The 15,537-nt window shown below is 35.8% G+C and overlaps 1 protein-coding gene across 2 annotated transcripts; it reads left to right on the top strand.

The window, feature by feature from the left end:
• The first annotated feature begins 1,168 nt into the window (after nt 1–1,168).
• Nucleotides 1,169–13,501, top strand: LOC147869083 (WD repeat-containing protein DWA2-like). Of its 2 annotated transcripts, none has more exons than XM_087326337.1 (13): nt 1,169–1,334; nt 2,324–2,407; nt 5,014–5,146; nt 5,230–5,335; nt 5,925–6,027; nt 6,172–6,299; nt 7,456–7,525; nt 7,694–7,782; nt 7,911–7,956; nt 11,421–11,488; nt 11,618–11,697; nt 11,784–11,842; nt 13,140–13,501. In XM_087326337.1, the coding sequence occupies exons 1-13, from the start codon at nt 1,293–1,295 to the stop codon at nt 13,194–13,196; spliced, it is 1,065 nt and encodes a 354-aa protein (XP_087182463.1). In that variant the 5' UTR covers nt 1,169–1,292; the 3' UTR covers nt 13,197–13,501. The 2 variants fall into 2 exon arrangements, with proteins under 2 accessions (XP_087182463.1, XP_087182470.1); XM_087326344.1 differs by having other exon boundaries at nt 1,170–1,334; nt 11,624–11,697.
• Nucleotides 13,502–15,537: the final 2,036 nt, after the last annotated feature.

Below are 15,537 nucleotides of genomic sequence, written 5' to 3'. Positions count from 1 at the left end.
ACGACCACAAATTATTCTTCAACCAATATCAAGTTTTTGTGAATTCTTGTTTGTACAGAGTTTCTAGCCTTCTCTACTGCCTTTAGTAGCTCATAATAATTCAATTACTCATTTGTTGTTGTGTCAGCCACTACCATAACAGCTAATGAAATGATGAGTTATTGTTCATTGTTTTGGAGTTGCATCTTCACAAAGTGTGTAGATGGGCCGATGATTTACCTAATTTCTTAACCTTGTACAACTTGTCATGTAGGGTTCTGAGGGGGACCAGTATCATGTTGAGTTGATCATTTGAGGTGCGTTGGGACATCTCAATTATTTGGCTAAAGAGGCCTTATTGCACTTCCTCAATCACAGTCTATTTAGTGTTGGTAAGGCTATCATTGTGACAAGATGGACAATGGTGCTAGTTGTACAAAATTGAAGATTACAAAATTCAAAGACATATCTTTGAGATTCTTATTTATTTGATCTATAGTAAGTTTCATTCCTTATGTTAGAATCACCTCGAGGAATTTTGATGATAGGTGTAATGAGTCCTTGGGGTCATGGTGATTCGGTGAATTCCAACTTACCCATGTATTTTAATCCATCACATAGTTTAGTCTCGAAGGTTCATGTGAAAATTTTGACATGCGACTTAGATGTTGTACATGGTTCCAACTAAGACTGGTCAAAACTCTCTAAATCCCTTTGGAATACACATTAATAAAAACTAAGTGTCAGCATAGTAAGAATACAAAAGTAGGAAGAAAACTACATAATAGAACCCAAAAGTCACTCCTACAAGAACAACATTGCCTCTTCTGTGGGCCAATTCTTCTTGGTGGGCATGCTTGTACAAATCTTAAATAGTAACTTATGTGAATTTCTTATGATTTTCTTGTGTTTCTCATTACATGTATTGGGATTTTTTTGTAATATAAACCCTATTTGTTTGGTTTCCAAAGTGTTGTAGAACACCAAGCGATTTTTGAGAGTGTACTTGTTGTTCAAGAGGAACATTGTGAAAATGGGCATCATGAGATGATAAGGCGAGGGGATGTGCGAGAGTAAGAGGATTGAGTGCAATATTGGACCACGAGGATGTGCGTCGTATACGGAGGCAATGATTTCACACAGTAAGTAAGTGATGTGGACAACTACATTCTGCAAAAGAGGCGAAGCAGAGAAGATGAGAGTTGTAGTGTGAATCCAACTGACTAAAATGGAGGAACCATTAAATAGTGACGAGATCTGATCAAAAGAGACAGAGAGGCAGAGACAGAGGCGCAGACGGAGACAGAGTGAAGATGATCCAAGGTGGAGGAAGTGCGTATGGCGTGAAATTTCAGGTATCAACCTCCATTTTACTGTATAATTGTTTCTTATTTGAGTAATAATTAATGTACTAATAATACACAGATGCAAAACATGAACATAGTGTCCTATGTATGTTTTGGCAAAGGTTTTGGTTAGTAAAAATAAAGCAATTGTGGAGCTTCCGAAAAAGTGGGTATGATGAAGAAAATAGAATATTTTATTTGCTGGTTTATATCATTTGTAGTACCATTTGTTTTTCTCCAAGAAACAACTTACTGAATGATGATGTTTTTTCTCGAATTTATGATGTATGAAATATATTCCTAGTACACCAGAATTTGAGTAAAACATCATAAAGAATGATACAAGTAACTATATAAGAAATGATCATGTATGACTTATATGCTGCTGCAAAATCTCTCTAATTTTATTTCGTAAATATCTTGAAAAAATTAAATAACACTATTTGAAATCTTTGAAATAGAGGTATCTATTAAGAAAATGAAAGTTTTCATATTTCTGTCATTTGTATTTGGATTATTTTTTACCTCTGAAAATGATTTGATGCAAGTTTTTGAAGTACTTATTTTGTTTTTTTCTTGATTTTACTATGTATACAATATATGCCTAGCACATTAAAATTTGAGACAAATATTGTAAGAAATGATAGCAGATATTATACAAGAAATGATCATGTATGATAATATCTGATCAAGATAATATGTCATGCGTGTGGTCACCATATTTCTGTCATTTTTTATCAGGAAAATTTTGGATTATTTTTCTCTTCAATGTATGGATATCTTCATGATTGGATGTGTGTTTTTCTACCTCAACTATTATGATTTGTTTCAATCTGTCTTATGCAATAATTCTCTTTTTGTAGAAATTGATCATTTATTCAATTTCAATATGTGTCTGTAACATCCGTTTTATCTATTGAATGGATGATGTGCACTAATTATTACGAAGGCCAAATTAACTGCAAATTCATATTGTGTTGCTGATTATGGTTGTGTAGGCCAGGTGCATATCTGCTGTTGTGGCAGATTTACAGGAAACATGTTTCTTGGTGGGCACTTTAAGTCTTAGAGAAGAAAATGAGGTTAGTATCTATGCTATACATTCTATATAATATCTTTAAATGGTTGTATTACTATTTTGCTAAATTCTGGATACTTTTTTTCTACATATTATGGACATTGATTTGCATATTGTTTCTGGGAATGTAAGTGGCTTGCAAGCTTTAGGACTGAAGATTTTCCTCCATCAAGATCCTGGATATCATTTTGGCTGGTTCAAATATATAGAAATTTGAATGTCTCACTATTGTTTTCCTGATGTGGACCGTATGGTAAATGTCAACGGTTGTGGAGAATGGAAACATGATTTAAAATCTACGGCTGAATCACGTAATAAATAATGGAGAGCTATACACGTTTTTTATCGATAAAGCCTTGATTGCACTTGCTGATCTATGCCTCAAAGCAATTATTTTTACACAGCTTGATTTGCATGGGGTATAGTGCTGGGATTGAGGTTTCGAATATTATCAGAAATAGGATTAGCCGATAATTTTGATTCTAATTTTGCATTCAGAGTTTAAATCTATGAACATCCCCTGAAATGAAGTTGGATGCCTCAACCAGAGGTAGTAAGGCGGGCAGCTCTCGGTATTTTAGGAAAGGCCCCTTCCACACCAGTTTTCTGTCTACTTGCTCCAGAGGTAGAGGAAACCTTCAGTAAGTGGAGAATCCCTTAGCATGTGGACCCGTGAGACTAGTTCGACTCAAAATGGTTGCAGATTACTTGGCCTCTTCGGATGGAATGCATCTTTATCATGAGTTTGGATGGAAGATAAAGAGATTGTGGCCATGTCTATACATGTCACGGCTAATTTCTGTGCCGCAGCTTGTATGTAGCTCCTTGAACCCCTCTCAGGTCCAACTTGGATGGGCTTCATCTAGCCAAATTGTGTTGAGACGATGACGTAATGTTTTTATCGTAGTGAAGGCACTTGTTTGACACATTTATCTTTCATCCATTGCTGTAGAATATTTAGCATGCAATGTGTAGAATACGTATGCTGATTGCATTTGGGTTTGAGAATAGTCCAACTGAAAGCACCTTATATGTTAAGCATGTTGATGATGTATTTCTGATCATGGTTGTGTATGTTGATGATATGTTGCTCACTGGTCCCAATGAGAAGCACATTGCTGACTTTAAGGCTGATTTGCATGCCTCTTTTTATGCAAATTTGGGACATTTGCATCATTATTTGGGCATTCAATTTATGCAAGTTGATGGTGGAATCGATTTGTGTCAATCGAAATACATTGACACATTATTGCAGCGTTTTGGCCTTGAAGACTGTAAACCTATTGCCACTCCCATGGAGACAGGTTTACGTTTGAGCCTTCATGATGCTGGAGATGCATTTGATGTTATTCTCTATCAGCAGGCAGTTGGATGCTTGATTTACTTATACATAAGCCGACCTGTTATTCAGTTTGCTGTCTCTCAGATGAGCAGGTTTATGCATTTCCTAGGAGTTAAGAATTGGCAGGCAGTTAAGCGCATCTATCGCTACTTGACTGGTACCCGGTCACTTAGATTGTTTTATCCCAAGGGGGGATCACTGCTGCCAGACCTGCATGCTTTTTCTGACTCTGATTGGGCTGGTTGTTATGACACTCATGTGTCCACAAGTGGTTTTTGCTTCATGCTTGGTAGCTCATGCGTATCTTGGTTGGGCAAGAAGCAGCCTACTGTGGCCACTTCTAGTTGTGAGGTTGAGTATAGGGCAACTTTCACAGCTACCGTTGACTGTGTGTGGCTCAGACGCCTTTTAGCTGATTTGGGTGTTGGTCAGTCTTCTGTCACTACCATCTTCACTGACAGTCAAAGTGCAATGGCAGTTGCAAGGAACCCTGTGTTCCATGCATGCACTAAGCACATCGAGGTGCATTATCGCTATGTCAGGGAAAACTTCTCTGCTGGAGAGAGATCAGTTTGGCTTATGTGCCCACGCAGGAGAACATTGCCGACCTCTTCACAAAGGCTCTGCCTAAAGAGAAGTTCGAAGCTTTCCGCAAAGCTTTAGGCCTACTCGCATTTGTGGATTGATCTCTATCCACATAGCTTTGCACTTGCTTAACCATGAGTGCCAACTCCTTGTTCACCGCATCACTCCCAAGGGGGATTTGTTGACATATTTTGGTAGTGATGTGTGTGAACTTAGGACAGTGATGTGTGAACACATGTAGGACAGCGATGTGTGTGAACACACTTAGGACCACGGGCATTTTTTCCCTCTTTAGGAGGTTTTTTTTCCCTGTCTATAAATACTCTCATAACCCTAAAGTAGTTAAATTTTTGTGATTCAAAACAAGAACCCAACAGTTTGGGCCCTAGATATTTGCCCCCTTTTCCAAATGACACAAATAACCCATCTAAATTTTAGATCATGTGATGTTTTCTCCTGAAATTTCTTTTCATTTTATAATGATTAGGCATTCTCTATGTTGTACTTGTGCAATGTGTACTGAATTTGATCAGTCCCTAATTTTAAATACCATGTACTACTATTTGCTAGAGGCCAATGAAAAACATTGTGGTACATGGCATGCCATTTGCACCAAAAATGACCATTGTTTCGGAAATGTGATTCAACCTGACCCTGATTCCTCACAAATTTGTGGTACACAGGTTCACTTAGTTAAATATTCAGCAAATACAGGGGATATTACATGTCAAGGCCTTTATCCTCATCAACATGAGATATGGAACCTAGCAAGCTGTCCATTTGATTCTTTGATCTTCTCAACTGTACATGCATCTGGTATGCGTAACATCCAAGATTTAATGAAATGATGATTATGAATTGTGATTGCCTCATCATGTGGATATTTATGTTTACCACAGCTGGAGAGTATGGCGCAACACTGTGGAAAATGCCGGAATATTCAATGAACTCTAGTGTGTTGGAAAAGCTAGCAGATTTAGACGGGCATGAAAAGAAAATTAAATGGTATGTAATCATGTCCTCTTATCAGGTTAGATGCTTCTGGACAACCTTATTATGTTTGAGCCGTGGAACATTTAAAAGGAAATCATATCTAGGATGTTACTGTTAATTAAGGTTAAAGAGTTGTAAACACATTCTCTCAGTGACTCCTACGAGGCTTTGCATCTTCAGTGGCAAAAAGGTGTTCCTTCTTAAGAAATACACATGGAAAATGAGAAATAATCTGGAAATTTAGGCTATGCTTAATATCAGAATTTGTCAATTGTGTCATCAAGTAGTGGAATTTGAAATTACAATCTATCTGACTGGAGAATCATACATGTGTAGATAACAGGATTCTTTAGTCACCGTCGTATTTTGTCACATTTAATTTAATTTGTTGTTCTCAAAGACAAGACAACGTTTTAATCTGTAACCTCTTGTTTGGTCTTATAGGCCATTTTTGCCTCTCAAAAGATGTTAATATATCTTTCTTTCTTTATAAATCTAAACTATCTTCAACATAATAAAATTGGTGAAATATGACCATAACGTTTTTATTTGAAATTGTCTCTAAATGAAAACAATTTATGTTTATAAATATGAACGTCAGTACTCTATGGTGGCAAGGGGGGGAGAGGCATAATCAGTTACTGAGCATTGATGAGGAGACAGTGTATTTGTGGGACATTGATGCATCAGGAAGGTCATTGCAGGTGTGTGGTTTTAATTTATCTTTTGTTGGCCTTCGCATCATCGAGGAGTTAACTAAGTGCACATGTGTGGTTACAATTAATATAATATTTTTATTGGTGAAGGACTATGATAATAGTGTCCTAAGTCCCCATTCTCTGTTTCAGGTCAGTGGGAAAATGTCAGCTGGAATGCTCCAGAACATGGTTGGTGGTGCATGGGATCCCCATGATGTTCAGAACATAGCAACTGTATCCGAGTCTTGTTTGCAATTCTGGGATCTACGTTCAATGAAGTATTAATACAAACTATTTCCGTGAGTGCAAGTTTTATATACTTGCTTTTATAATGAAAAGCTTGAGTAATGTGTTAGGAGGTAGGAGGGTATCTTCATTAGAAATGTGAATATTTTTTTTTGCCCGAAATGGAATGACATTTCATATTGCTTAATCTAATTATGCCCCTCCCCCCCCACCCCCGTGAATATTATTGATATTATGATGAGAATGCATAGCAAGCCGTTCCCAATATCAGGATAATAGAACACTTTAAAATTCTAGATATGTACTGTTGCATTTGGGAATACCACATGTTATACAAGCCCCCCGCAACAAGCAAAAATGGTTATAGAAACAGTTCGATTAAATTTCTAGCACAGGACTTCTCCTCTGGAACAAATTTGCCGAAGGGTGCAGCAGCAAAACTGCCAAAGAAGAAGCCATTTGAATGGCCAGATATGACATCCATATGCACCATACAATCTATGCATATATACAAGCACATACACATACGTGTTTCTATGCCCACGTCAATCTCTTTGTGATTAAATAGGTCTATTGAGGGTACCAATAGTGTCGGAAGGTGGAAAGGTTCTTTCAAAGAACTGACTGAAATGATGATAGATTAACTTTCGATCGATGATACCCAGCTGCCTGAGATATATGTCTATATGTGCTGATCAACTGCATCAGAACCAGGTGTAATAATATTGCTTACTTTACAGCCCACAGATGATTTGTCAGAAATTACTTGGTAGCTACCTTTCCCTGTGTACTTACTGGAAAATTCAATTAACCTACAAAATTGGGTTACAAATTAGGAAATTGAAGGAAAGAAAAGTTTATGGATACTATCATCAAGGGAGACCACAGTACAAAATATGCCAATAAAATCTAATGCGTCTGGATTCAAATCCTCACTGTTTACTTCTAAGACCTATTATTTCTCACTAAAAGCTTAATTGTTAAAGAGGGCTGTAATACATATTTTGATAAAAGATGCAGGAGTTTGTTGATGAATTATACATATTTTTAAGAATAATTGTTCTCATATCACTGTTATATAACATATTTTATGCAGATGTTTGTAGGTGCTATTGATTACCTATGTACAGTAAATCAAATGTAATTGACAAACTATTTGAGCCCAATAAGTTTCTTTGGTTGATACAGGAAGACCCAAGCTATAGAACATGCACATGCACATGATATAGATTACAACCCTAAAAAGCAACACCTCTTTGTAAGAATTTCTAATATCTTTTTATGTTGAGTTTCATACTTCAGGACATCAACACATTTGAAATATGTAAAAATAAGAGAAGTGCATTGATTCATACCAGCACCATGACATTTTATTTTGTCTTTAAAACCAGAATTGATATGGAACTTCAAAATTTCCCTTTCTCAGGTAACTGTTGGAGATGAGTCGAGAATTCATGTTTGGGATAAAAGAATGCCTGTAACCTATCTTTTGGAGCTTCCTGGCCATTCACATTGGTATTTTTAGTCATAAGTTTTCTGATTATGTATGATAACTAGAAATTCTTCATTAAAGAATGGCAATCCACTATGTATGCTTCAAGATTTCTTTAATTCATATTAAGTGTTATGAAGATGCATCACAGGACTTGGCGTGCCCGATACAACCCCAAATGTGATGAATATCTTTTGGTAAGAAGCTAGTCCCTGGTACATGTAAGTTGCTGTTTCTTTTGTGGAAATGTTTATAATATCTTTCTGGTGTTGGGATTAAAGGCCCTTAGATTGCTCCTATTTAACTAGAGGAACTTTTTTATATAGTTTAATATTCTCTGATTTTTGTTGGAGGTGCGCAGTCTTGTTTTTGGAACCTACAACTTCTAAAAGAATATTTTATACACGGCTTACATGGGGAATAATGCATAGATGATATAGAAGAATACATATGATATCATGGAGCAGCCCCATGATATCATCTAGGCGTTATTCCGATCAATGACCTGTATCCAATGGCTTTGGAAGCTCCCAAAGTTGGCAGTTATTTCATCAAGACTAATTTCTGAACATGGAGACAGTCAGTGTTGGTTTGCTGAAATGCAACAAGGGTTCAAGTCACATGGGCATAAATGCGCTACCTTGTTCCAATATAGCATGGATTGCCTCCATCTAAATATGACCAAAGTGGAAAAAGAATAGAGTGACCTGAACTGATATTATTAACTTGGAAAAGAAGATAACATGGGTCAGCCCTAAAATATCACTTGGTACAAAGATGACCCACCATAAGACCCACTTTTTACACGCATTGGACGATGGATTTGTCATCAGGCCATCTTATATGGACATACATCTATCCTATGTGCTGTGTACTGTAATAGGGCAGCTACAAACTTCATTATATCCGTTAGACATTGAGAAGAATTTGCCAATTGTGTCATTAGGGAGAGGAATTAGAAGAATTTTATGTTTGTCATTGTAGTGTTTTTTATGAAATTAGAGGGAGATACCATTGCCTCTTTAAACAAGGCTTTGGCCCACTATGTAAGGTAATGGAATACGAGGACCAATGGTGCTTGGGAATTTTCTTGCTAGAACTTTGGAGGCATAGGGAAAAGTTGTTCAGGGAAAATAGTACAACTAGACAAGCTCATAAACAAACAATCATAACTTTGTTTAGCCCCATCACTCCTACTCATGTTATAAGTCAATCAAGGGCTACACAAATGGGCTCCTGACCAAGAAAAAAGAAAGGGGTTACAATAGATCGTGTAATAGCAATTTGTCTTGCATGTAGGCCCTGGCTCCATGGACCATGATCTCATCACTCTTGTCATTGACAGATAAAGGCCATTATCTCCCGCTATAGTAGGTGCTTCCCTTGCCTCAAAGACCTCTCCATTCTAGATCGACTTATGCTACAGATCTTTCGAATACAAAAATTACAATATATTTGACTTAAGAATCTTGCATGTTCTTTTTTTACTTTAACATTGATTTATTTTGATTTGTTCTCAAAGATGAGACAATACTTAAGATGTAATCTCTTGTTTAATTTTATAGGCCATTTTGGCCTCGTAAAAGACGTTAATATATTTTCTTCTTTTTACAATTGGTATCAAAGAGAGCATTGCATCCTTTTAAGATCTCCATTGCTTAGTCTTCCTTATTTTACCATGGCAAATACATCAGCCAATGTTGGTATAGAATTTAGGAAATTTGATGGCATTGGATTCAACTTATGGAAGGTTAGAATGGAAAGTACAGTTTACTTACAAGGATGTGCAAAAGCATTGGAGGAAAACAAATCAGTTGGATGATGCAACTTGGAAGCTGCTCAATCGTAAGGCAAATGCCCACATTTACATTGTAGTATCAGATGAAGCTTCAGGAAATATTAAGGGACTGACTAATTGTCATGAGGTATGGAGCAAGTGAAGACTATGTAAGAGTCAATTGCTGCAGTGAATCTAGTTGACTTGATGAAAAGGCTTATGGCTGCACGACTTTAAGATACCAAGTCTGCAGTTGAACACATTTCAACATTCAATGGTCTACTCAATCAACTTCAAGATGTGGGATTGCAAATCTTCGATGACAAAATGAAGGTAATCTACTTATGACATTGCTGGAAACATGGAAAGCAAAAGCAAGGGGAAAGAAATCACTTGCTTTCAGTGTTGCCATAAAGGGCTTAAAAAGCTTGATTGTAGATTTTACAAACAAGAGCTTGAAAGAAAGAAGAAGAATAAAAAAGATACAATAGAAAAGAAATGTGATATGGACAACAAATGAAATGAGAAGAAGAAGGCGAATATGGCCTTTAGAGTCATTTCAACTTACTTGAACACTGAACCATTCATCTGTAAGATTACTTTGGCCTTTCGGGCCTTGTAAAAAGATCTACACAATTGTTCTCTGTTGGACAATGCTCCAACTTTACATTCTCATCTGAAATGAGCTCCCGTATAAAGTGGTGCTAGATCTGTCTTTGTTTGGTCTGTCCGTGGAACAAATGGGATTCGTACCAATAGCAATGCAAATCTGGCTATGTATTCATGTTTGTTTCCCCTCAATCGAATACAGATTTCCACTAGGGCCTTCTTATCCATACTGATTCATGTTCTGCATTGCACCATCTTATAGTCTGCCTCATGCTGAGGAAAGTGAGAATCTGGGTTGTTTCATGTGCATTGTAAGAAATATTCATGTCCCTAGGAAAAATTGAGTCTACAGCTTGATTGTCTTTCCTCTAGATCGCCAGCCCAGTCAGAGACATAGTAATCAAACAGCTTCATCTCCTGCCTGAAGTGGGTGGCATTTCCACCCACATCTTTTAAGTACTAAGTCTTTACTGCCAGACTTGCCAATGACTTACTTCTGGATTTCTCGTGAACTTTTCCAGGACTGAATAAAGTCTTGTCTTGCTGTGGCCTCATGCCGTCAAGAGCTCTACTGCCAGTTCCACTCTTTCAAGCTGATCAAGCTCCTCTCTAATCTGGAATAATTACCTGAGTGTACAAATATCAAACGTCTACTCTGATTTCATTGATTGTTGGGAGGCGAACCTGGAAGGTGATATCATTTCAAAGAACGATTAAGAGAATCAAATGTACACCAACAATGAACAGATGTGGATTGAGAACACAGCAATAGAAAACAACAATATATTTTTGTATGCACATGTTGGTGCATAGAGATCAATACAATCAAGAGCTGTAGCCCATTTCTTCCTAGGCAAGCAGATACAGATGTAACTCAGAGGGCAAGAAAGGAATCTAAGATATTCTCACAATATTCTTAACTAGACTGTACTTGGTTAATCTTGGACTTTCTATACATACGAGGTTGTTAACCCATCCTCTTACCTTCAATGCATCTCAAATTCCATTATTGGCGCTTGTGAGGTTGTTGAGGTTGGAGCTTGTTCACATCAAGATATGGTATATTGTATGCCTTTGTGGCTTGCGATGTTAGAAGTATTAAACATGCCCTTGTGTTAATGCATTCGTTTCTGAGGGTTTTCTCTAATTGAACAGCATGTAAAGTTTTTCTAACATAACTTCTAGGTTCTAACGTTATGCAATTCTAGTGCTTGCTTTGCCAAAATGATTTTATAGCAAATGGATGTTTATGATAATGTCTTATTTTGGTCATAGAGTTCAGGTACAGATTCCTTGGTGAGCTTGTGGATGATTGGGGATCTTGATCCTACTGCTTCGAGAAGGTATGCGATAGTAAAAAAGTTGTTCTTGTACATGTGTGCACTATGCACTATGCACTATTTAGCTTAGTTTCCTTCAGCGCTTGTATATAATGCAACAGTACGCACTTTATTGTTTTGCTTCTGTCTAAGGTGCAGCTCTGATGATTCACCGAGGACTAATGTCGATCCACTTTTGCGATTGTATAATGGACATGAAGATAGTGTGTATGGTATGAAAAATCTATGATATAAAAGAAATTTTATACATATTTAACTGCATTCTGTTTTTCCCCTCTAATCATTTGGTTTTATTTAGGCATAACATGGAGCTTGAGAGAGCCCTGGTTATTTGCATCACTTTCGTATGATGGGAGAGTAAGTGCAATATTTTAATATTCGTTTTAACAATACACTTGTATGCATAGAACATAATATTTGTGTTCGTGCAAGCATTCAAACGATTGAAAATGTTTGAAAACAAACACGTTTGAAAAGGGAAAAAATACGTGCTCCTTTTTTTTTTTCTTTTTTTTCATGTTTTTATCACAAATTCAGGTCATCCTAGTGGTAACGAGACATGCTATTGTTGTCTATGTCTTGGGTTCGAGTCCCAATTTTCTCATCTCTCTCTTGTTAGTACCATAGCAAAATTTTATATTAGTTTTTTCGTTTTTTTTCATTTTTTTCATTTTTTGTTATTAGAAATGGGCTTAACCTAGTGGTAAGTTGCCATTCTACTATTGCTTGTGTCTTGAGTTAAATTCCCAACTTTCTCATATCCTCTTGTTATTGTCATGTTACTTTTTTTTTTCTTTGTTTGTTATTAGAAATTAGCTCACCCTAATGGTAAATTTTTATTCTACTACTGCCTATGTCATGTTTTCTTCATATTCTCGAATATACGTTTTATGAGTTTTTGATCGTTCTTTTTTTCTTTTTTCTCTTTCTTTCTTTCTTATTAGAAATTAACTCACCCTAGTGATAAGTTGTTATGTTACAATTGCCTATGTCATATTTTCTTCATATTCTCGAATGTATGTTTTATGAGTTTTTGAACATTTGATTATAATTTATAAGCACATATTTTGATTCAATCTCTATAGTTCATACTCCTGTTTTTTTAAAGTTCTAAAGTGAGGATGATAGAGATGTCTTGATTCTTTAGAAGCATCCCAAAAGAATGCATGTGATACAATGCAAATATTGCAACCATACTTATGTTGGTGGTTCACAATGGATTAGAGTCCACTTATTGGGATTGAGAGTGAATCAATATATAATATAGACCATAGTCAATCCAATCCAACTTTGAGATGATTTACCATACACGTTTGATTGAATCATTCTCGAATGCGAATGCACATATGATACGCATGGTTCATTCTATGCTTGTATGTATCTATGCATGAATCCATTTTCCGAGATTATTACATGCTGCTCATGATAAGAACTATTTCCCATTAATCTCTATTTCGTATATTGATGTGAGTGGCATTCTATTACCTTGATCATTTTCTTGTGATCCCAAATAGTCAAAAGTATCTGAAAGTAAAAATTTATAGTTTGGAGTCGTCAACTCTTTTTCTCGGTTTGTTTATTAACCATGTATATTCATCTCATGATTCAGAATCTGGCCACATACTGCATTTTAAAGTTTTGTTTTGTGCCTCAGGTGCTTGTAGAGTCAGTACCACAGAACATTGCAAAACAGATCAACCATGCAACATAAAGCTAAGTCTAAAGACATTATTTAATTGTCTGGGTCCTATTAAGACAACTCATAACGGTGCCTAAAGATGAAGAGCTCAGTGCAAAATGTGTTCATTTTTTCCTCTTATTGACAAGGAGATTATTTTTTAATATTGCCTCATCAAGCCATGCAACATCTTTGGTTTAAAAACTGTCTCTATTGTTTAAGAACCACAAGCATTTTGGATTCAAAGCTTATTGTCGTAAATAACTAAGGATCGGTTTATTCAAAACATCGATTTAAGGATGATAATAAGAGATTAGTTTTCAGTCTCATTTCAGCTTGATAGCATCTTAATATTTGCACTTCCAGAGATAGAATCTTGGTACTGGCTTTGTACCAAGAAATTAATGTCATTTGCTTTGGCCATTTTGGCACCACCATGTTAATATTACAAAATTTTGACATCGAACAATCCAATATTGAATTGATAGAATATAGGTCATGGGCAAAAGAAAATTTGAATGTCATTGTCATTAGTAGAATGTATTTTTCGTTGGAGATCATGAACATTGAAACAAAATGTTGGCCTTAATTCTGAAACCTAGAATGTAATGTCTACTATTAGTTTAATGTATGATTTTTTGAATGCGAAAAACATAATCATTGCCATTGAGTCTGTTTGTTAATGATGCCCTATACAAGGTGTTGATTGGCCTTTTAGCAAGAAAAGTCGCAAACTATTTAGTAACACCTACAATGAAACAAAATATTGTATTAGAGAAGTGAATGAAAACTGAATATACTTAGATTACATACTAAATTTATCTTGAAATGATTGACTTCAAGAATGAAGCACTACCACAACTTGAGATAATATTGTTCAGAACACCATTGATTACCATGCATTGTGATTTATTTGAGATGCATCAATAGACATTATGAGGTTATTATCATAGTCAATAAGAATAGGAATGGTTTGGGAACAAGAACATAAATTTGAGAACATGAGGAATGTAGAGTAGTCAAGTTTTCAAATATTTTAAAAATAGATTTGTTGTTCCCTTTTAAGAAAGATTGCAATAAAATACTTAAAAATAGAAAATGATGATACATGGGAATCAACTTATGAGCAAAAATATGTTTAGTCATTTTGTAACGATACTAAAAAGACTCATTACACCATAAAACAATATAACATAAGCATAAAGAAGTAAGTTTTAAATAGTGTCATTGTTTAAACTCGCATGACTTCATAAGTGGATGTAGGTATGGGCTTGATTCGGTTCAGTTTCTTGGATTTGAAACCAAACCTAGCACGTGTTTTAAGGGTTGAAAAAGTTTCGTGATTCCAGAGATCGATTAACAACTCTAGTTGGGTTCGCCGCCAATAAAGTATATGACAATCTCAACTCCATGACCAATGATATTGATGTAGAGGCACAACTTTGTCGATACATAGACGTGCTATCGGCATGACTCATTTGGAGCCGACATACACATCTAGTAGAACTACATCAAGGAGATATGGATCACATGAAGCCAACCCCTGCTACAAAAGATATATTATAATAATGATCAATTGCGACGCACATCAAAGAGATATGGATCACACAAACCCAAATCCTTTCATATAAGATGTATTTCAATGATGAATATGTAGATCAAAGACTAGGTTCAAACAAGTGGATTTGGAGTCACAAGGAGAAAGGGAAACAATGCAATATCCTACAACTACATTGTCCAAACAAGTTGGTCATTTGACTTTACACAAAGAGGAGTCACCCTTTAAATTGTCCCCGTTTTTGCAACTAGTTTTAAGAATATCATAACACTTTTTTATTCTCCTATTCCATGAGATGGACTTTCATATTCCAAGCTAATAAATATATAATGAGCTACTCTTCCTAAAAACCCAGAAGTTGAGTAGAAGAAGAAAAAGACAATTCAGTTCTTCAAAAATTTAGATTTAATTGGGTCCACTTTTTGAATTCCTATATAGACTTTGCCTCGTTTGGAAATAAAATTAGGTCACTTTGTCTTTGAAACTTGTTTGCATTGGTGAAATTAAAGACCATTCATCAACATTCTTATATTTACCCTTTCGCTAACCACTATTTAACATAACAAAAACAAAACAATCAACGTGTTTAAGAACTACAAAACCATTTAAAAGTAGAAATATGTACATTGTATATGTTCACTTTGTTCCTGCCTAACCTCAAAGTCCTCAATATCTTCTTCATATTTATAATTTGGCACTTCAATGTCCTCCCTAACAATGAAATGCATATTGTTTGCCATAAATGCTAAGTTATTGGTTTTCTAAGTCTTAAAGCAATTTCTCCTTTTGGTGGTGAACATGCATGCCGATTCAACG

Source organism: Azolla caroliniana, unplaced genomic scaffold (assembly GCF_043228905.1).
Source record: "Azolla caroliniana isolate FFs.n. ecotype wild unplaced genomic scaffold, voAzoCaro1.0.p SCAF_1, whole genome shotgun sequence".
NCBI lineage: Eukaryota > Viridiplantae > Streptophyta > Polypodiopsida > Salviniales > Salviniaceae > Azolla > Azolla caroliniana.
This window is presented reverse-complemented; position numbering and strand designations above follow the sequence as displayed.

Excerpts from the sequence above, each read along its gene's own strand:
- LOC147869083 (XM_087326337.1), top strand. The coding sequence starts at position 1,293 with ATGATCCAAGGTGGAGGAAGTGCGTATGGCGTGAAATTTCAG. Across the intron at positions 6,300-7,455 it reads TGGGATCTACGTTCAATGAA|GAAGACCCAAGCTATAGAAC; the intron begins GTATTAATACAA and ends TGGTTGATACAG. Across the intron at positions 11,489-11,617 it reads GATCCTACTGCTTCGAGAAG|GTGCAGCTCTGATGATTCAC; the intron begins GTATGCGATAGT and ends CTTCTGTCTAAG.